At 48.4% G+C, this 21,852-nt stretch overlaps 1 protein-coding gene across 1 annotated transcript in view; it reads right to left on the bottom strand.

The window, feature by feature from the left end:
* Positions 1-15,096: 15,096 nt before the first annotated feature.
* The window catches only part of RAD18 (RAD18 E3 ubiquitin protein ligase), a 55,454-nt gene continuing 48,698 nt past the window's right edge, over positions 15,097-21,852 (bottom strand). Inside the window, exon 13 of the mRNA XM_038185995.2 lies at positions 15,097-16,007. Coding sequence (XP_038041923.1) covers positions 15,905-16,007 — 103 coding nt within the window. The 3' untranslated portion in view covers positions 15,097-15,904. The remainder of the gene's footprint in view (positions 16,008-21,852) is intronic.

The following is a 21,852-nucleotide window of genomic DNA, read 5'->3' as shown; positions in this document are numbered from 1 at the left end:
ACCCCGGTCATTTTTCTTTTTGAGTAATTATTCCTAATGGTCAGATTAGTTTCATTTTCCCTCATTTCACCAGGGAACACAATCAGCCAGATCTCTGCTGGCAGAAGTCAGGGCAATTCAATTCTGCCTTAATGGAATTACATGAGTTTACTCAAAACAAACCAAAGAAAAACCCCACAAACTTCAAAATGCTTTGGCCTTATTTTCACATACACGGTGCCCCCTGCCCTGTGACGGCTCGGTGCGCTCGCGGCCCCCAGGAAGGCTGTGCCCCCGCAGCCCCTCCACCAGCACAGCATTTGTCTCTTAGCTCCAAAGGAAGCATCTGAGGGCTTTACAGAATTAAAATGGCTCCTTATTTTCCGCATTCAGCTGGCACTGCCTTCACTATTGCTTTACTATCTTTTGCCACATGGCGATAAAACATTACCTGCATGCACCTGAAATCGCGATCTTTCTCCCCACTTCTGCCAACCTCACGAGGACTTGTGCTTCCTCCCTCCTTCACCCACTGCCTCCGGTCTCTTTGGGACCCCGGCGTTCCCTGGGCGAGCTGCCTCAGAGCACGGCAGGCTTGTAGCATCCCACAGCCCCTGCCTGGGAAGGCTCCGCTCAGGCAGGGCACCAGCAGGGGCTCCGTGGCTGTGGACCAACAGGGTCCCAAACAGCAAAAAAGTGGGAAAATAACAGGATCAAGTCTTTTTAGATGGAAAATAACAAGGGGGAGTACAAGATTTCATGGCATGTCACTCTGCGTACACGTAACCCTGAGAGTACCAATTAGATGCCTGTGCAGAACAGTGTCCAGACCTGAGGTAACCCTAACACAAAGAAGCGAAATGAAAATTTGCAAATGGGAGTCTAAGCTCAAACTTACTGCTACAAAAAGGCCATAAAACAAGAGCAACATGGTTTGAAAACGGCAAGGGAGATCATTTCTCTTGCTGAATGGCTCAGGATGCTATAAAAACTGCCATTTCCACAGCATGTACATGTTATTCGTCACCGAGTTCTTTAATTGAGCAGACATTCAAGAGGGAGAATCTGACTCACGTAATTGAAAAATTCCTCTTTGTGCTCCTAACTATATCTTTGGGCAGTAGAAGTGAAGTTTGTCCTTTATAAAACCCTTTTGCAAGGTTTATATGAGACTTGGTTCAAGCTCGGACAAGACGCTTCTGGGGACCTGAGTCACCAGCATCCATCAAGCTTTCAGGGGTCCCACGGGCTCCGCACAGCCCATTAAACGTGCCATGAAAAGTTTCATGGGAAATTCAACATTTTGATAATGACTGCGGTTTTCACACATGCATATGCCCTAGTAGCACTGGGGCAGGTTACGGGGACAGCCTTTGCCCAACAAGCACAGGTTTCTCACCGTGTGCTCGAGGTTTCCCCACCCCAAGGAAACCAAAGTAACATCGGGGTGTGTGGGGACAGTGCCTGGAGCTCACCACTTGCCTTTTCGAGCTGCGGCCAGCACTGGAGGCAAAAGAGCATCCTGAGCACAAAGAGAAGGAGAAGGTTAGAGAGGGACTAAAGCACAGTCTGTGATCCATCAGCAAGCAGACTGTTATTGCCATGGTGAGGGTGAAAATGATGATTCAAGTAGTCGCAAAACACTAATTTTATGAACAAAAAGATGAGGCTGTGGGGATCACACCCCTCTCGAGGCTGCAGGGGCTGGACGTACAGGCCTGCAGAGAAGATTAAATGGCTCCTGCCCCAGTCTGCAAAAACCAAACCAATGGAAATGTTACAATTCTGGTGCATGGGTGTTTTGATGCAGCAGTTTACAGACTGGAGATAGTGGAATTTATTAGTTGGATATAAACCCACAGTTTTGTTCAAAGCAGAGGCAATATATGAGTCACCTACCCGACATACCTACACCACAGAGAAATAATTTGTTCTTCTGGGAAACGTTCCTGGAATGCAGAATGGTTTTGCTTTGGGTAGCTCTGTGCTCCTATCAAACATGCTGCAGTGGGACTTCTGTGTTTATTTAGAGTAGCACCGCTCAGAAGCTGTGCTTCAGATAAATCATCAGCATTTATAAGCCAGGATCCAACGCTGTTGGAGATGCAGAATTCCCTGCTCCTTTGAGATGTATCTGGGCTTTATCCCTTCAGCCTCACACAGGGAAGTGGCATTGCCAGTGACCGTGCTTCCTGAGCTCATCTTCCTGGCATCCTGCTGAGCCTCCGAGTTACTTCAGCTGCCAAAAAGACCAAAAAATCATTCCAAAGATGAACAGCAACTACCAGACACCCACATACAAAACTGCAAGGAAATAACATATCTAATGGTGAGAGACCGTAAGCGTCCCGACACCTCCCAGAGTAACTGACACTTTCTGTTTTTGGGACAGAAAACTGGTGGTCAACAGACAGACACACACCACTAATTGCAAGGCTGAACATGTTTTCTTCTTAACCCTGAGTGCTGAAGCCTGAGTTCACATCTTTGTCTTAATGCTAGGCTCGCAGAGAGATTTAAAGGTCACCACATCATTGCCATTCAGCATTTCCCTTGGGGGGGCGTGAAAAAAGAGCTGGAAGTCACTGCACACTTAACGAGTCTCTGGTGTGTCTGCATGGGAAGATTCGCCCCTCGCCCAGGCAATTCTCTCTGTCAGGCTCTGAGTTATCCAGCGATGGAAAAACAACCCACAGAGGACTCTCCTATTTACAAGCTGAGACATTTATTTGAGCACTGGAAGGAAGCGTCCCTAGCTGCAACCCAAGCAGAAGGGCAGCACGTAAATACCCGGGGTAAGAGCTACGGAACCTGATGAGAAGCACCAGGAGAGGGGAGGCAGCCCCAGGAGGACAGCGGGGCGCCGAGGTGCCGGGCCCTGCCGGGCTGCGGGGCCTGCGCACAGCCACCGGGCCCAGGCCGCAGGCACCGGGCAGGGAACCGAGGCGATTCCTCTGCTGCTGCCGGCTAGGCAGGGACTCAGTTTTTTGCAGTCTGCTCCACCCCTGGTGCCAGCTCAGGGTGAAGCTGTGCCTGTGCCCACCGCATGGCGTGAGGCAGTGCCAGGGTTTTGGCAGCGGCGCCATGGCCTGGCCGTGGGCAGAGAGCAAGGCGAAGCCATCGCCCTCCGAGCAGCTCCTGCAGAGCTCGTGCTGCCCGAGCCCCATGACTGGAGTCCTCAAGGTGCAATATCTGGGGTCTGAGATCACAAATACTCCACCAGTTTTATGGCCAATTCCCACGGTAGTCCTCCGTTTTGTCCCTTTAGAGCCAAAATACCAAGATCTGCCCAGAACAGCAAACCGCAGGCCTGGTGAATCTCTGCTCTACGTGCTCAGATTAAACGCTGCTTGTTATTCTATCCGCAGTGTAGCTCAGGATGAGGAGCATGGCTGAAAACCAAATTTTCTGGAGCTTCAATTAGGCCCAACCATAGCAGAGTACATTTGCAAGGAAGGTTAAGCCTGTGCATTTCCCCCCTCTGGAGGAGGAACAACTTAATGTCCTGCCATGTACAGAGACACCACCCGACTCCATGCCTTCTAGTTGCTATCAAACACGTTTTCTGGAGCTTTATTCTGTGCTGGGTTCACATGACTGACTGCATCCAACTAGAAGCCGTTCTCTTAAATACTTCCACAAAACAATTAAGAAGCGTGCCCCAATTGGGATGTAACGCATACGAAATGTATCTGCGCAGATGTGCACCCATACTACCAAATATCCCAAATACTTCCTAATCCCATACCTCCAGCACTGCACTGACACCACATCAAACAGATACATGTAAAAATTACTGAAACCATTATAATAATTTGGGTGGTCAGCCCCTGGAGACTGCCTTGCTCACCTCTATGGGTACTTACAGCCTGGTTCAAGCCTGCTTACGGGGTCTCTGCTCTTCTTGGTCCTCTTCTGCTCCTCGTAGCCATCTCGCTCCTCTTTTCACCCACTTCAGTTTCTTTTCATTGCACACTTGTCCATTTAGTTGGGTTTTCATCTGTTTCATTTTGCTTCCCTTCATTCGTTTGCTCTCATGTGTCACATAAGACACTTGTCCTTGCAATAAAGAGAGCAGCTGCTTACATCGCGCTCCCTGAGGCTGCCTTTAATTTTCTCAGTTCCTTGTTCTTTTTGAAGGAGCAGAGGAAGGTCCTGACCTGCTGTGGCTATCTCTGTGGTTCCCACGGCCCTTCTTACAGCCATGAACCCAGCCATGTGTGCCAAATTCCAGCCGGGGTATCTGCCTGCTGCCAACCTGGGCTCTGTGCACACCGTGGTGTGTCCATGCAGCGGCACCGCCAGCTGGGGCTGGGACACGGTGGCCAAGGTGCCAGCGGTGCCTTGTGCTCACACGGAGTGGGATGTGGCCAGAGCTCAGTGGGGGCATTTCAGACCATCTCCTGATAACGACAGTACCAATCACTGCTGGCATCCACGCTTCCCATGCTCGTCACAACAGCCACCATTCCAGTCCGGGAGGTTATGGGAAAACGCTCCAGATTTCTTAGGAGGAGCCAAGCACCATCCTGCTAATCGCCCTACCAAAACGGACGGCTGCTTGGCGAGTCTGTTCCTCTCTGGGCCTTACCCTACAAGTAGGATATCAACATTGCCCTTAAAAAACAGCTAGCAAGCTGTTTTGGCAAAGCTAAAGGAAAAGAAGCTGTATGGTGAAAGGAAAAACACTGAATCAAATGCAAAATGTTGTTAAAATATACATACATACAGATATATATATACACAAATTTTGACGATGTCACAATTTTGGACATTCAGACAACTTCGCAAGTTATCTGGTCTTCAAAATAACTTCAGTATCTCTCTTGGAAACCAGGTTTCTGGGTACTTTCAGCCTAGTTTGTGGGTGCATTTATTCACTCACCGAGTCATATTCTTGAGTTAATAAAATGGGTTTTAGTAACCCCTGAAACAAAAGAATGTTCCCCAGCACCTGCACACATTTAGCAATGAAAGAGAAACAGCAGCATTGGCAAGACATCTCCCTTCCAAACACACAGCTGCTGGGGTGAGTTTAAGGGAGCAATGCTGTACATCATGGCATGCAAAGTAATTTTAATAATCAAACGTACTTTGTACCTTCTTACTCTGAGTGCTCAGATTGCACAAATTCAGGAAAAGACAGTTCCCACATTCCAAGTTTCTCATCCAGAATTCCTTTGCTTAAGTATTTATTTTATGATCCTATGAATTAAAAGCAAGGAATCTTGATGTTTATGAATGTTAGTTAATTTAAATATTAAGCTAAATATAATTTGATATTATCCTTTTCAAAAAGGAGACTATTTCTTATTATCTGTTTTTATTTCATAGACCCAAAGATTACCCCAAAGCTAGGCTGGCTCTATGAACACAGTCAAAAATATTTTTCTAATTTCACCGTCATGCTAAAGCTTCGTGTAAGTCTGTGAAAGCTATTCAGACAGCCTTGTTTAAGTTTCTATAAATTAGATTTTCTAAAATAATATTTTGGAAAAAAAAAAAAAAATCTCAGTTCTCAGGCATATCCTCTGTTTATCATCCCAAAACAGAAAGTACAGGTTATGGAGGAGCGGGCTTAGACTGAAGGGGAGGGGACAGGCTTCTCGCATTCGCCTGCACAGATGCCTTGGATTATCCCAGGCTACAGAGGGCTGGGGTTTGGTAACAGGAACCACGACTTCCCAGAAAGACTTCCCAGAAAGACCAGCCGCTCACGCCTTGCTTCCTGCTCTCTTCCCTGGAGAGCAGCAAGGACAGGACGGGCTCGGCCAAGCCTCCGGGGGTGTCGGGGTGCAGCTCTTGCTGCTCTGCGGCAGCCACCCAAAACGCTACGCCAAAGGAAGATTGGTTTGATTTAGTTCAATTTGCAGGGTCAGTCACTCCTTGGGAGCTCCAGTTTCCTACAGAGAAACTGAGGCAGTGCAAACAAAAAAGGCTCCTCACTTCTCCTCATTTCTGCAGTGTTTCCTGCTGGGCAGTGGGGTCTGTACCAGCCCCCAGGAGCAGCCCACCCGCGGGCCACACGGGCAGCCAGGCCACGGGGCTGGTGGCTCTGGGACACACTGGGAAGCTGCAGCGTGGCACCCAGCACCACGGCACCACTAAACCTCTTGGTGATGATTTTATGAGCTCTCGATGGCTCGCTTCTACCACCGAGCATCAGTGAGTCATTGCCACGCTGCTGCTCCTCGGCTGAAAACAAAGCCTGTTGCTTTGTAAATGGGGCTGGTTTACGAGCACTTTTACTAATAAATTATTTCCTTTGTGGCAGCCGTCCCCACAAACACCCAGGCCCCAACGCTGCTCCAGCCAGCATCAGCCTTGCCCTTGGGTTTCCCTTGAAGCCAAAACATGGCCAGGCCCAAGCTGCTTGCATAAAGGCAGCCGTGGCTGTGCTCACAGGTCCCCCGTGGGCCCTGCAAGGCCGCCTGAGCCTCTGGGGTCATCACGCCCCGAGCTGACACCGTGCCTGGGCACCGCACTGCCTGGCCAGCGAGGTGTCTTCAGGAATCTGTCTGAGGAGCAAGGCAGAATTTCATGAGAAAAACTGCTATGTCTCAGCAGCGAGTGAATCTGTGCATGCATTCAGCTTTGCAGCTATTTATAATTACTTGCGAGTCATTTCCTTTCCAGTCATTAAGAGCTTCACTGAAATAAATACCCCTCTCTCAGCTGTCGGTATGAATGGCACCAAAAAAAAAAAGAAAAGCAGTCAATCATTTTTCCAGCAGCACTAAACAGAATAAAAGTCGCACCAAAATACTCCAAAATCCCTGCTGGGTATGGCGATCCAGTTGCTCAGGCGCTGGTGAGAGCAGCAGGTGGAGGAATCCCAGCTCCCCACGAGCAGCCCAGTGCAGCACGGCACGGACACTGCTGCTGCCATCGTCGGGCTTTGGGTCGTGCTCCTTTTATTTACACCTCTTCATTGTGGCCTCAGGTGTTGACAGGGCTCTGCTCGATGTCTGCATTCAGTTTCTCACTCTGCCATCCCCTCGTCATGTTTTTTTTTTTTTTTTTTTTCTGTAATTTTCAGTAATTTGTGCTGTAAACGGCCCTGCCCTGACAGTGAAACCTGCTGCAGCTATTCAGCGACTCAGAGGTCACCGGGCGTTTAAAAGCAGCAATTATCACCGTTAGTCACAGGGCCCCACCGGCCCTCTAAAACACAGACCATTAGAGTGCTAGGACGAGGTTTTTCATGTGCTTTGCCTCCTGCAGAGCAGATGCTATCTCACAGCCGCAGTGGAGGCACCTCTGGCTCTTCCTGCTCGCCCCTTACCAACGCACACCCGCAGCAGCAGGGATGGGAAATCCTGCAGGTGGTTCCCTTCAGCAGCCCTTCTACATTTCGGGCTCCACCGAAACGCCGTCGGCTGAGATCAAATCAGGGTCTTGCACTCCTGTTTCTGGAGAGCAGAGGAGGGATAAGAGCAGGTGCCGGTAATGGAGAGCAAACAACTGCTTGCAGAAGGCAAACAGTGACGTCGCTGTGGACAGTACTTCCAGGCAGAAGTGCCTCTCAGAGCTCAGATCTCAATGAATTCACAATGAATTGGTTTCGAGGACCTGTCTAAGGACTGGTTGTCGGAGCAAAAGCTAATACAGCATTTAAAAATCCAGTGAACCAACATGAGCAATAAATAACTGCTAGTTACTGATGAGGTGGTATAGGAAGTTCTGTGAGAGAAAGCGTGGTTAAAGCTCCCTCCAGAAAATAGTCATTGTGAATTATTTGCTCAGCTGTAATCAGGAGGCATGAGTATTTAATAAGGCAATTATTTGAAAAAGATTTTAAAAGGCTTTTGTAAAGATTTAGCACTCAGCTAGGGATGCCAGCAGCTGCGGAGGGGGTGGCCGCGCAGTTCTGCTGCCGTGCGGGGGAAATGTTATTTTTAAGGAAGTTATTTTATTGCTGCAGTGCTCTCCGTCACACTATAAAGAAGGGCTTCCTACGCAGCTCACGCCAGCAATTGAAACCCCCAGAAACAAAGCAAAACAAAATATTCTATTCCTAACATGTCTGGGCTGGGAAATGGCTTGCGAAGCACCTACCAGCCCCTGGAGACACCATGGGGTGCTGTGGCTCTCCGGGCAGGCACCCAGCTTTGTGCCACCACCCAGCCCGCAGGTACAAGGGGCAGGCAGCGACACAGCTCCCTGCAGGCAGACGGCACGGCCACCTGCCTCTTCTTGCTCCCGTGTGGATCTCACCTGGGGAGGAGAAGCTCGCAGAGGCCACGCGATGCCCTTGTTCCAGTGGCTTTGGGCTGCAGACTCAAAGCAGAGGCATCAAGTGCACCTTTACACCAGATAACCCGCACTTGTACTGACCTCCCTTCGGCTGTATTTATTCCTCCCATGGCTCACATCCTCCATAAAAGCACACACACACACTCACACGTCTTAGCAAGCTGTGTAACAACTGAGCCTTGGTGGCACTCCACAGCAGCGGGACGCTGCTCACGGCCACCCCCAGCCTCAGCAGCACAGCGCTCAGGTGCATGGCATGGAGAGAAGAGGATCAAGGAAAGCAACGCCTGTGCATCAGCAGAAGACTATGCTGCTGATTTAAACCTTTGCTAACCAACAATCACTAATGGCCAGCTGCTTATGGCCTTGTGATAAAGGCTGAAAGCATTAACTGGAAATCTTGCTTTAAAATGAGAAGCAAAATTGGAGTGTTCAGTCATTTGTGCTGTTGAGGTCTGACTTAACAGCCTTAAAATACTGCTCGGTGCCAAGTCACAGATGTGTTCTCTAAGCGAATGGTTTTAGTAAATTCTGATAAAATCTCTTTTCTTTATATTTGGTAATGAGAGCCTAACACACAGAGTCAACTAAGCTCAGCATCTATCAGACAAGCGTGGGACATCAGTCTGCAGGTCACGGACAGCTCGGCTGGCTATTTCCTACCCAAAACTTCTCCTATTTCCCAGTTCCCCTCTGACCACTCGAGAGGCTCCTGGCTTTACGTGCTCTCACGCCACAGCCACCTCTCTCCACAGAGCCAGCTGCTCAGCCAGAATAAAACAACGCGCCTGGAAAACGTCTCTGCTTTGCCATCGCTGAAGATGAGCCAGAGGTACAAGTACCTGGTGAGGAGCTGTCTAACCCAAGCTGGCACTTCGGGTCGGCCCAAACCGCCTCCCTCTGCAGCACCAGCAGGGTTTGCAGCAGCAGATGAGGAATTCCCTGTTCGTGGCCACAGGACGCACAGCGTGGCACTGTTGGGACTGGGTCAGGATGTGCAAAGTCTCCCCAGCTGGACAGACGGACGTCCCACGGCTCCTTGTGGCCTGCCAGCCGTGGGACCTGTCCTGTGCCTCTGGCATGGAGCAGTGCAGGGGCCGTCAGCTGGGGCCAGTGCTCCCGGTGGGCACATTTACACAGGTACAGGTGGTGCTCTGCCCCACTCTGTGCTCAAATCTGCCTGCTCCTGGGGCGCTAACTGCTGGAGCAGGCAGCACCGAAATGAACTGATTTGTTCCTGTAAGCGAGCCAGGAAAGTAATGCCGGTGCCCAAACACCAGGACTTCCATTAGTCACGGGGCTGCGCTTCTGCACGACACCGGCCGCTTGTGTGCGCCCAGCCGGCTGCCAGGGCCACGGGCACTGCCAGGGGAGCCGGGGGATGAGCAACGAGGCTACGGCAGCCCCGCACAGCCAGCATCGCCCCCTTACCGGGCTCCTGCTGCTGGGAGGTGAAAAAAAGACAGCATTAAAACATCAAGGCTAAAATATCAGTTCCTAAATATTGCAATAATCTAGCAAAAATAAAACAGGGGGACTTTCTAGAGCTCTCTTTCCCTAGATTCTGCTATTAAGGTCAAAACTCCTTTTTAAATTGATGAATTACCATCTTTCATAGCACCTCCTTCAGTCCAAAGATCAGCAAAATAACAAATACCTATTTAACTTGGAGAGAGGAATAACAGCTCCCGTAGCACATGAATCATCGCGGTGCCTGCTCTCAGCTGAATAAGGCGAGAGAATTCTTTGCTGGTTAGCTCAATCACAGCATCTGCTGCCGGTTCAGAAACAAGGCGAGAGCAAAACTAACGCCTTTGCATAATGATGCTTTCAACAACAAAAAATGAGCTAAAGAAATAAAACCACTGGGGTGAATTGCTCCCAGTTGTAGATACACTGAATTACACCAGCAGTTTGTTTCAGCACAGTTTGACCCTCCAGACATATTGGAAGCCGTTCGAATGCTTTCCACACAAATCTGTGGGAAAGTTGGCTTTTTGTCCCGAAGAACTCCAAAAGGAACAGGAATAGCACATCCTGTCATTACGCTTGGGTCGCGCCAAATCTGTCTGGCACGGGCGTGTCTCGGCAGAGCAGGAGGACGGGGATCTGAACCCGGCAGTGTGCGGCACAGCCCTTCGGGGCCCGGCCCCGTCACACGAAGTGCTGCGGGGGTCAGGGGGAGGCAGGGGTCCCTGGCACCTCCCTGGGGCCCCGTGCTGCTCTGCTGCTGCCCACGGGCACACCAGGGCTGCTTCCATCCCTCCCTTGCCCGGTGCTCCCCAGGGCCCTGCAGGCCCCGCGCCCCCGCTGTGCCCAGCTCCCACCCCACTGGGGCTCCGCTTCCGAGAGCTCTTCCACAGCGCACGGTTCCCTGGCTGCAGGGGTGTTTGCCAAATGTTCTCAGATACTCTGCTCACACAGACCCTCCAAGCTGCCATCATACAAAGCTTGACACCTCAGCTCCTACACACAGGTGGGGTTAAACCGGCTCACGGCTGCGTGAGCTGTGGCACGGAGAAGTTCCGTGCCTTGCCCAGCACCTGCCGGTAGGAGAAGGCCTCAGGGATGCTGGCAGGACTCATTTGCTTTCCATCCAAAGCTGACCTTCCCAACACTCGGCTGCTTAAGGTAAATATCTGCACACTGAGATCCCATGGGGGCACGCTGCAGGAGCAGGGCTGATGAAGGTCGCACCCTGCCGAGGGGCCACGGGGCCACGCGGGGCTGCCCAGCGCACGGAGCGGCACCAGGGCGCAGGACGGTGCTGGAGCTGCCCGTGGCCCCGAGCCTGCAGCCAAGCAGGGACAGGCAGCACGCCGTGCGTGCAGCGCGGCTCCCAGGGGATGCCGAGCCGGCGTTGCATAAGGCTGAGGCTTCAGAGGGGACTCGCTACGGAGAAATTGGCAGAACACATCCAGAGAAGATCCGTGCGCAGCGGATCAACAACAGCTAGAGAGAAGAAAACAATTACGTGTCCCAGTCCTGTGATTCCTTCCCTCCCTTTTGGCTTTTAACGCAGCGCAGTAATGAAGGCTCGGGGTAGGGGATGTTAAACCTTCATCCTTCAAACAAACGACAGGGCAGAGCAGATGCAGAAAGGAAGCAGCACTCAAGAGTTGGTGAAAATGGCAACGCCACCAGTTTGCTTAGAGATGCACAGTCTGACTATTGGCACTGCAGAAGTGGTCTCCAGCTGCCTGCAGAAAATATCAAACCGATGATTTAAAACACGTTTGCAAATGGCTCATTTGCTGACAGCGGCTCCCCTTCAGAAGCCTGTTGGGGAGACTCCTCTCCCTCCGGCAGAAACCAGCACTCCCATGGAAAAAGCAATCGCTGAGCACGCGCTCAGTAGGGACTTTTGGAGCTATCGAGTCTCTTCCCTATGACTTTCATGCTGGACCCTTCCAACACGAAACGTTAAGGCACCGCAGCTTCTCCCAGCAGGTTTCTGAAGCCTGTTTCCATCTTCAAGCTTAAATATATCCCTAGGAAAATACGCACCGCCTCATGCATTTCCTTCTGGCTCACGCAGCCTCTTCCCCAGTGACAAAGGTGGGCACAGCCTGGCGCTGTGATGGGCCTCCTGCCTCCTGCCCCAGCCCTGCACGCACACAGGTTTCCTGCTGCAGGACTCTCCTGCAGGAAGGACAATGCAAAAAGGCTTCCAGCCACTCCACTTTCTAAATTCCTTGTTAAATTGCTAGTTTAAACAAGCGCATTTTGTTTATTGAGGACATATATTTAACCTTATATCACCAAAAGAGATAAGTATTGAACCCCATAATATTTTATTAACTTGCCTCTCAAAGTAAAAGTTCTCTTTTGCTGCCTGCAGAAACCAAGGCCTCCTGAGTAAGGCACCCGGCACTGCCAGGAGCTCAGCTCATCACAGCTACATTCCGTGTGTGTGCGAACACAAAATTCCTGTTCAACCCAAAAACCCAGGCAAAAGCCTCAAATTCTGCATCTGGTTTAATGAAGAGCTGCACAAATGATTTACAATTATGGAGCAAACGAGCTTTGCACAGATGTTCATCCAAAGCCAGCATGCACGCAAACACGGTTGGCAGCAAATAGAAATCATAAGGTAAAATTAGGAAAACAATTGTCAGTTAGGAGCTCATTTAATCTCACACTCCAGCTCCAAAGAGAAGGCTCCTCGGGGCCTTTTTGGGTATCGTGCTCATATGTGCACACACATAGCATTACTCGGGTGGAAATGACAGCTTTATGGTGCTCACAGCGAACCGAGCGCAGAGGCCCTGGTAGTTCTGCAACAGCAAACTTGCCTGAACTGCCTCTTTCTTCCTACGGTCTGAAAATTTGATTTCCCTTCTTAAAACCTTCCTGACGCTTTGCCTTGCAGCCTAGCTTTCTCCATGTACCTGCCTTCACACAATTTTGTGCAGTTTTCCCATTAGCAGCTTTGCAGCTGGTACACTACTAATTGTTGGGAGCTGCAGCTTTCAAACAATCACTGATCGAACTGTGGCACTGTGAAGGACACGGAGATTTTCCATGATGACTCAAGCCCACATCCTGCACATGGAGACACCCTAAAAAAGAGATTTTGGGTGGAATCCCTTGAAGCACGTGCAGAGAGCAGCCCCGATGCCCCGGCACGGTGCAGAGCTGCAGCTGTTCCCCCACCTGCGGGGACCTCACCGACCCCAGCCTTTGGCACTGAGGTGCAGCACCCATCCAAGGGGGAGTTTTCTGTTGGAGGAGCCCAGCCACGCTGCGAGGAAGAAATGCCAGCTCCGAGCACAACAAGCTGCCGGCTGAGACCTCGCGGGGTTCACGTGAGTCAGAGGCGTTTGCGATGGACGGGCGAGGGAGCTCCCGAGAGCTTCTGCTTGGAACACGATGTACTCAGCAGCAGCTCGTCCCGCTGCGCCCCGAACCGGGCTGAGCTTAGCAAACAATGCAATCTTCCAGAATTACGCTTTCCATAAAGTATGTCTGATGGCGGGGGATTAAGGGGAAGAGTAAACACTTCCCACCAACTGGCAACTTTCAGATGCGGTGTCCAGTATCCTGCAGCACCAGCTGAACGGCCCCACTGGCGATGCGAGCAGTGTCAGCATTAAATGCCACAATCGATACAAAAAAATAAGCAACTGAGGCTTCTGCTTGCAGAGTGAGAGAGATGCACATAGGAAATAAACATTTGGGTTTTTGTTGTAACTAAAACCAGCTCTTTGGGGAAATCCCCCTGCAGAGTGAAGATACCAGGTCACTCTGTGGCTCACTGCAGATGACAACACAAGGGTTTCAATCCAAAACATTTGTGGGAGATTAACAACTTGCTACGAAGGTTCAGGTTTCCTCATATGCACCCATGAGGGCAGGAAGAGAACCCTCAGAAATGCACCAGAGGAGGATCAAACTCAGCTACCTGCTTAGAGGGAATTTGGCTGAAGGAGCCGAAGGAGCAGATCCCCAGCTCAGCGCCTTGCAGCCGGGACTCGCAGCAGCCAGCTGAGACCCAAATGCTGCCTGCTTGGCCCCGACGGCAGAAGTGAAGGGCCGGGGACCAGGACCTCGCACCACGCGGGGGACACTGTGCCCGGCAGCAAGGTGCCTCACCTGTACGGGGCAGCTTCTGCATCGCTCTGTGGGTTTTAACTCACCTGTACGGAGCAGTTTGTGCATCGCTCCATAGTTTTTAACAACCTGGTACAGCAGTTCCCTTTTCTTCTCCTTTCAAATTTCTTTCCATTGTGTTGACACAGCTCGCTCCTGGCCTATCCAGTTTCTCACCTTTTTCTGTCCCAGTTACAACCAGTTGGGCCATCTCTTGCCAGCCCCCGGCCACCCCAGGGGAAAGCTCCCGAGGCCTCACACTGCTCCCTATCAGCGATGAAAAGGCAACTGCGTGTACTTACATGGCTTATCCGCTTTCTGTATCGATTTTCTAAGTACTTTCTAGCACTTAATGAATTAGAGTATTTATCTTTACTGGACATGGAAATACGTTTTCATCTCACATCAGTATTTATTGCCATTAAACTTCAGATTTAACTCTACAAGTGGCATCTGGTTTCAAAGCAAAACATGAAGTATCTGCTATTGATATAATTACAGTTATTGAAAAGGAAAACTCCCCTCAGCTAAGGACTGCAGGACCTTCATTTTTGCTGCTGATTCAGCAGAGCTGAAGACCTCGTGCTGCACACAGCAGCAAGACTACAATTTCCAGGCTGACCTCAGCAAGATGGCCATCCCATAATGAATAAGCGTCATTAAGGGCTCTCAGCCTTACAGCCCACGCTGTCTGAATGTGTGATTGGGATTTAAAATCAAGGAGATTCAGTATTCCAAACACCTGCTCCTGCACCTGTGTTAACACACAGAAGGTTTTTGTGACTTGTCCCAAACTGCGCTGCACTTACATCACCTCAGATACAGAGCTGCACACAGCCACAGCTGGTGTGCACTGAGCAAACATAAGGCCAAAAAGCACAGCTCTGCACACCGTGTTAGGGGTGCATTCACATCCCTCCTTACAGCCCATCTCATGTTTTATGTTCTGGTATTACTGAGCTTTTTGAGGCTATTTTGTGTATGACAGTGAATTACAGCATCAAAGAACACAAAAGGTATAAACAACAATAGTGCCCGCTTCACAGCCTGGGGAAGAATATTTCTGAAAGCAAAATGCGTAGTCCCAATTGCAGCCATAGTCTGAAGTCCAAAGACACACGATCCTCAATCTTACACAGATTTAGTACTTTCTCTACAAAGCTCATGATGAAAGGCTACCACCAAAGCTTTAGAGTTCAGTAACACCATTTTTAAAACTACAGCTTGTAAGCAGAATACAAACCATGCAAAGTCGTCAAGAACCTGCTCTGCTGTTCAGGTTGACTTTAATTCATATTGCTTTATTTCATTACAAAGCTCTATCATCCTCTAAGAAAAATAACACCTTTTAAGGCTAATATTTATTCTAAAGCTAGAATACTTGGAAGAAATTGACAGGTATCAAATATAAGGACACTGAACTGAAATAATGGCATTTAGAAATGAACGTATTTACAAGGGCATATTCAAAACCTGCGTATTCCTGTAGAACAGAAATGGTTTGAGTTACCAGTTTATTCCACTTACAAAAATCAAATTATACCGAATCAAAAAAATCTATTACTCCTCCGACATGCCCTCTTATTTTAAGAGAGCAAGGATTTTCATACAGTCATGTGCAGCCAGAGCCTCAAAGTACCCACTCTGGGGCAGAGCTGGGGACTGTCCCCCCGCGTGTCCCTCCTGTCCACGCTGGAACACAGCAGCACCAGCACGTGGCGACCCCGAGCGAGGTGCTGCCCTGCAGGTACCTGCAGCAGGGCAGAGCAAGCCACTGCTCAACGCGAGCAGGAACAGAGCCAAGCACAGATCCTCTCCTCTGGCTGTGGAGAGCTCACCGAGCGTCTTGAGCAGGAGCCCAGTACGTTATCCCAGGGCTGAAGTTAAATTGCACACAGTGCTGCTAACAAAAAATGCCAGCGCACTCGTCTGGTTATTTTAAGGCAGTTTGAATGGCAGTTATGCAAAAACTCAGCATTACTATTAAGTACCTAGATACACTGGAAACAGGAAAAAAATAAGATTTATTTCTCAGTCTTAATCCTTCTGCACTGTTGAGCTCCGCAGCCCTGCAACACTAGCTCTTCTTCCGCTTACTCTTGGGAAGCAGCTGATCTTTTCCTGGCAGTCTGGGCTGACACGACTTCCTTTTGTTAACTCTCAAATCCAGAAGACGGCTGCTGAAAGAAAAGAAAAAAAAAAGGTTTTGGTGTTGAGATCTCTAAGCATGGCAGGTACTGAAGGCTGTGTTAAAGCACTGCAAGCAGCACGTAGGCACACACAACCCGGGGCTGTTACCGTGTGTGATGAACACAAATACCACTCCGTTCGAGGATGACAGCACCCACGCACTCTCCTGTCCCCCAAACACACTCCTGGCACTGGTTTGCCCTGTGCCCATGGGCGCTGGGGGCAGTGACGTGCCCTACTGGCAGCAGGACAGGATGCACAGAGCACTCCTCACCTCTCCTCCGTCACCAGCCCGCACTGGAGCAGGATGGAGCAGCAGCAACCTTGCAAGTGCTTTATCCATAAAAGAGAAGAGCCTCTGGTGAAGCCATGAGGTTGTTGTATCAATAAGATCTACCTGAAACACAGCCACCCGCAGCAGCACTGCCACCGAGAGAAAAGACGAGTGGGATGGCGACGGCTCCCCAACAAGGAAAGCCTGCGGGACTCCCATCTCTAAACAGGCTCCCCTCGCCAGAGGTTCTTCTCATTATGGACAAAGAATTTTCCACTGGAAACTCAAAGAAGTGTTTTCTTTTTAGTCACAGAGTTAATTTAAACAATAAAAACTAGCCATATTTAAATTAAGCAGCAAATTTCCATCAGCCAGCCTCAGAGCTTGAAACTCCGTGTGGTGTTGACATGAAATATACTTCTCGTCCATCAATAGCTATTACTAATTAAACATTCCTTGTAAACACAATCTTATTTATTTTTTTAAACCATTTGCTAGGATGAGTACATTCACAACTGGAAATAACAATGGAAAACTGTCAAACGCCAAAGTCTGCGTCCCTGCTGACTGCAGCCAGATACATGCTAGCACAGCCTAGCAGGAACGATTGCATTTCACAGCTCAGTTCAGCATCGAGATGGGAACAGAGCTCTTGTCTCTGAGATCATTACCCACGCCCAGGAAGATGAGCTGCATCCCGGCACCGAGGTGCAGCCAGGAGTGCAGGCAGACCCACAGCTCGGCAGCGCTCAGCAGGCACGGATTGCACACACATCACCCTGCACAGCCCCAGCCAGTCCTCGAGACTGCAAACCTTACACACGATTTCTGTAACGCATCAGGACAGCAGCCGACAGCGCTCCCCTCTCAGCTTTCCCCTCCATTCCCCAGTTTTGATCCCCTGCACCCCTTCAGAGGAAAGGATCACTCATTTTAACCCAGAAGCAGCTGAGGTTTTAAAACTTGGTGAAATCAGGTATCAGCAAAAACTCGTTATGTACGTGTCACCTTTTTCTCTGCCATAGTTCAGAGTTTTCCATTAATTAAATTCCATGCAAATGCAAGGACCGAGCCCTCTGAAACATCTCATTACAGCGGTGCGCTGCCAGCAGCAGCCCCATGCCAACCAAAAACACACAGGCTGATGGAAGTATTCATAAAGTGATGCACGGATGTTTTAAGTGCCAACATATATTTTTTTTTCCTTTAAACAAAGCTCTGATTTAGCTATGTTCAACCAAACCCAAGGGAGCCGGTGCTCTCCGTATGGCTCACACCCAACTGGTGTGTGGCACATGGGCCGTGCCGGCAGCACTAAGGCAGGGAGCACTGGCCTCTCCGTCCAACCCTGCAGACGCAGGACAGGGCGAAGGAGCAGCAACCTGTGTGGCTGAGCTCACTGCTGAGCCCCTGATGACACCGCAGGAGCACTGCAGGGAAAGCAACCCCGTGGCAGTGACACGCCAGCCACCCTGCAGCGCGCACGGCTTTGGCCACTAATGGATGAAGGGCGCAGAGCTGCACTGAGGCAGGCAAGCTGTCCATGCACCACCAAGTAAGCATATTTGCTATTCCCATCCTGGGGCAGAGAAAAAGGAAAGATTCTTATCAATTTTTTTTTTAATTTGAGATCATCTTATCAGATACCACTGGCACATTGGAGAAGTTTGGAAAGAACTGTATCGCTGATTTACTAACGAATTGTTGAGGTCTAGCTTGAAACGCCCTCTCTAGAGTTTGACAGAAAACTGCTAAATAATTCCTGACATTCAATAACTTATTTAAAATATCAATATATGATCAATACAGCAAAAGAACATTTAGGAGCAGGACAAAATGATTTGCTATGATTTTTTTTTTAAGAACTTCAGTTCTTTTTAGTTATCTAGCAAGATTTTTTTCCCAGATTACAGATTTTTATACTTGCTTCTAAACTCCACCAGTTCCTGTGTTTGCTGCTCCTTCTGCAGAGCCCAGCAGTTTCCCAACATCTCTCGCTGCCTGGCCAGAAATAAACGCAGTTTTCCAGATCACAACCGAGCTGATTAGCTCATTCCCTCCCTGCTCTGTTATGGAGCACTCCTGACAAGCAACATGGCAGCACAGACAGCCAAGCAATTTTATTTTCTAATAGGATTGCTCATCTAATTTGCTCTTCACTATTACCCTCCGAGCCCCTTGGTATTGTTTTCCATTTTCTTCACTGATTGTGTGTGCACTTGAGAGCGCAGCCCTACAACAAGCCAAGCTGTTCCCTGCTGCCTTCCACAACACTACACAACACAGCCCTCACAAGGGCCCAGTTGTGCCCGGCACACACACACACACACACACACACACACCCCACACTAAATAACGCCCTTCAGAGCTCGATAGCTGCACCACGATGGTCAGCACCGCCCTGATCTCTCCCCCATGTGCGGGTGTTCTGGAGCTGTAAATGAAAACCCAAAAATCAGCATTCTTCCTCTTCCACTAAATGAAAACCTGAACTCGATTTACCTACTTCAATCTGGAGAGCATCGTCTCAGAGTACTTCCAAATGTCCCCACGGCTTCTGATAAGCTCTCCGCCACAGCTCTCAGCTCATCGTCACCAAATATCCCAGTGACAAAATAAGTACATTTGAGTTGAAAGTGCTTGAAGACAACTGATTTTTATTTTCATTTACATACTTTTTTTTTTTTTACAGTAGTGCTCATGCCTATGTTTAGAAGTACTTCAACCACTTTACAGATGACCTTACAGACGTCACTTAAATCCAGATCTTGTTTTATAAGAAAATCTTGTATTTTCTACTTTTCTTTGAATTTGAGATTGAATGCAAACTTAAAAAAAAAACAAAAAAAAAAAAACAACAGCATTTAACTAGATGAGGAATTAACTTACATGGAAATGAAATGCTTACCATGCCATGAACCTGCAAAGTCTTCAGCTTTTGTATAATCCTAGATGCCAGCAAAACCCTGAAGCCAACAGGGTATTCAGCTACACGGCTGTTTCCAGGAGCAGGTCACACGTGATTCAATTCCCTGTGCCTCAGCTATTAACACTTACCTGAACAAAGATGCTTGCTTAGGATCAGGAACTTAATTTGTATCTGAAGGATTAAAACCTGCCACTGTTTCTAAGCTTGAACTTCAAGCCACTTGTCTAGCAGTAATCCTGCAAAACCATTGTCAGCAGCAGCATGGAGCAGTAAAAGCTGTGGGTCGTGGGAGAAACAGGCACCAGCTCAGGTACATCTGTGCAGCTGGGGGAGCGGGAGGCAGGTACCAAGCACATCTCCTTGTACAAGGACAGAAGACTGGTTTCTTAAGGGGTTTTAAAATAGATCCAGCTTTGTGTTACATTCATTTTCATTAGGATAAGAACATTTTTGTACTCTGAGGCTTTGATCTGCTTGTCCCATGGCACAGCGCCACCAATATTAAAAAGACAAAACAAATGTGCTTGGCCTTCTGCAGAAATGTGCAGATTTTAATCCCTTGGAAAGTCAGATCCCTGCCCATGTTTTTTGGTTCATTTTGTAATAATGTTGTTGGCTTGGTCAGGGACAAAACTACCCTGACAACATACTACACAGTCATTTATCCCCAACTCTCCCATTTATAGCATCCCACACTTGAGAGGGAAGAAAAAAAAAAAAAAAAGCAGCTGCCATCCTTACCTTAGGGATGAAGTAAATTTGTTTCTCAGAACACCGTGGCACATTTCTGAGGTAGACAGGGATCTTTCATTGTAACAAAGCACAAAGAACGAGTAATGACTGCTTGTCCTTTTATGTATTTGTTTACTTGTATTTCTCCAGGCAACACGGTCATATAGGAAATATACCCACTAGGCTTCACCTCTGGAATTTCATTAAAAGCTCTCACAAACAGCTGTAGGTGAGCTGTGAAAGGCAAAGTCACTACAAAACCTTTCAATTTTTAGGCATTCAGGTTTGGTACTGCCCACAGAGCCAACCGAAACCTGCAGTTCAGCCGGCAGTCATGCACTACTTACTTGACATGCACATCACGGAACCGTAAGATTTTCATTAAGTGGTCACCAAGAGGTTACTGGAACCTGAAACACTGCCTCAATTTCATCAGATAGAGTGATGTGAATGTATGTAGTCCCTACAGCACTATTTCACAGCAAGTGGACTTATTTCAGAACAGAGAATGAGAAAAGCAAGGGGAAAACAAAGTTTTGAAAGCTCAGAACACCGAAATTGTGCGTAAATAAGTTTCAGGAATGGGATGAAGTTTTGCTAAAAATATGCTCCAAATTGCCACTAAAATATCCCTAATCTGCTCCATCTGTGCACTTCCACAAATAAATAGCAAGTACATCATACAATAATACTTGGGTTTATTTTTTGAGTATTACCTTCTAATCTCTTTGTGTCAAAATAAGACAATTAGTGGAAATCAAAGAAGTCTCTAGGGAATTTATGTAATGTCTCAATCTTCATTAAGAGCTTCATAAAATACACAATTTATTTTAAATGCAGAATATTGAATGCTTATTGCTTCTTTATTAGATCTATCAAGTAAATTAAGATGCTCAGGAAATCACCGTATCCCCTGAAAAACGCACAACACCCAGAGGATCAGAACCTCCCCTGTCTGAACACCTCTCCCCACCTGCGAAGATGCACTACAGCTAGAGACATGGTTACAGTCCGACCAACTTTTGCAGATGAGGTTTCTTTCAGAAACTGAAGCTAAAGACATCGACCGAGATCCAAACATGCCATGACTAGAAGATACTATTTGTAAGAGCAGTGAAAAATCGCATTTGACAAAACCAAATCATCTACATAAGGAAAACAATTCCCTCTGTTTCAGCTAACAAAGCAATCCTGCTTTAACATCACGCTGTGGAGCAATATTAGCTTGTCCTTTTGTATGCTAAACTAAGAGCAATGACAAGGATTTGCATTTTAAATAGTGATAGGCTCCTCTCCTTGGTCTTGCCATGACGGAAGCCTCAGCAAGCTCCACACCAGGCCTGTCATCAACATGGTGCTTCCCTCCAAAGTGAGGTTCTCTGGGGCTGCACACAGTTACATTTTCTGATTTTCAGCTGTCATCCCGTAATATCAAATGCCAGTTGGGATTTACAGATATTACAGGCTGCAAAGTCTGTGAATACGGGACTATTTCAAAGTATTCTCCTCTGCACAAAATCTGCACGTGAACCTAAGCCGAGTACAGACCTAGCCCAAACGCACTGTACCTGTCAAGCTCAGCAAGAAATTTCACATGGTTAATGAAAAGGCATTCCCATACAGAAATGCAAGTTGGCCCTTAGCCACTGGCTTTTATTCTGCATGAAAAAAAAAATCTTAGTTCCGATAATCTTCATCCTTTGCAAATGTTCCTATTCTCCAGGTGCAGGACAGCAATGCAACTCAAAGCCAGCAGGCCAAGTGTCTGGAAGGCTCCACGAGAACGTAACACACAGCCAAGTCAAACAAAACTCAGACTACTGATCCTGCCACTTCACAAAGAACACCCTCTTGATTTTTCGGGGGGTTCGGTTGTTTGTTTGGGGGGGAATTAGAAGGA

This window comes from Anas platyrhynchos, chromosome 13 (assembly GCF_047663525.1).
Source record: "Anas platyrhynchos isolate ZD024472 breed Pekin duck chromosome 13, IASCAAS_PekinDuck_T2T, whole genome shotgun sequence".
NCBI classification, from domain to species: Eukaryota; Metazoa; Chordata; class Aves; order Anseriformes; family Anatidae; genus Anas; species Anas platyrhynchos.
The sequence above is the reverse complement of the archived record's forward strand: the minus strand, read 5'-3'. Positions and strand labels throughout refer to the sequence as shown.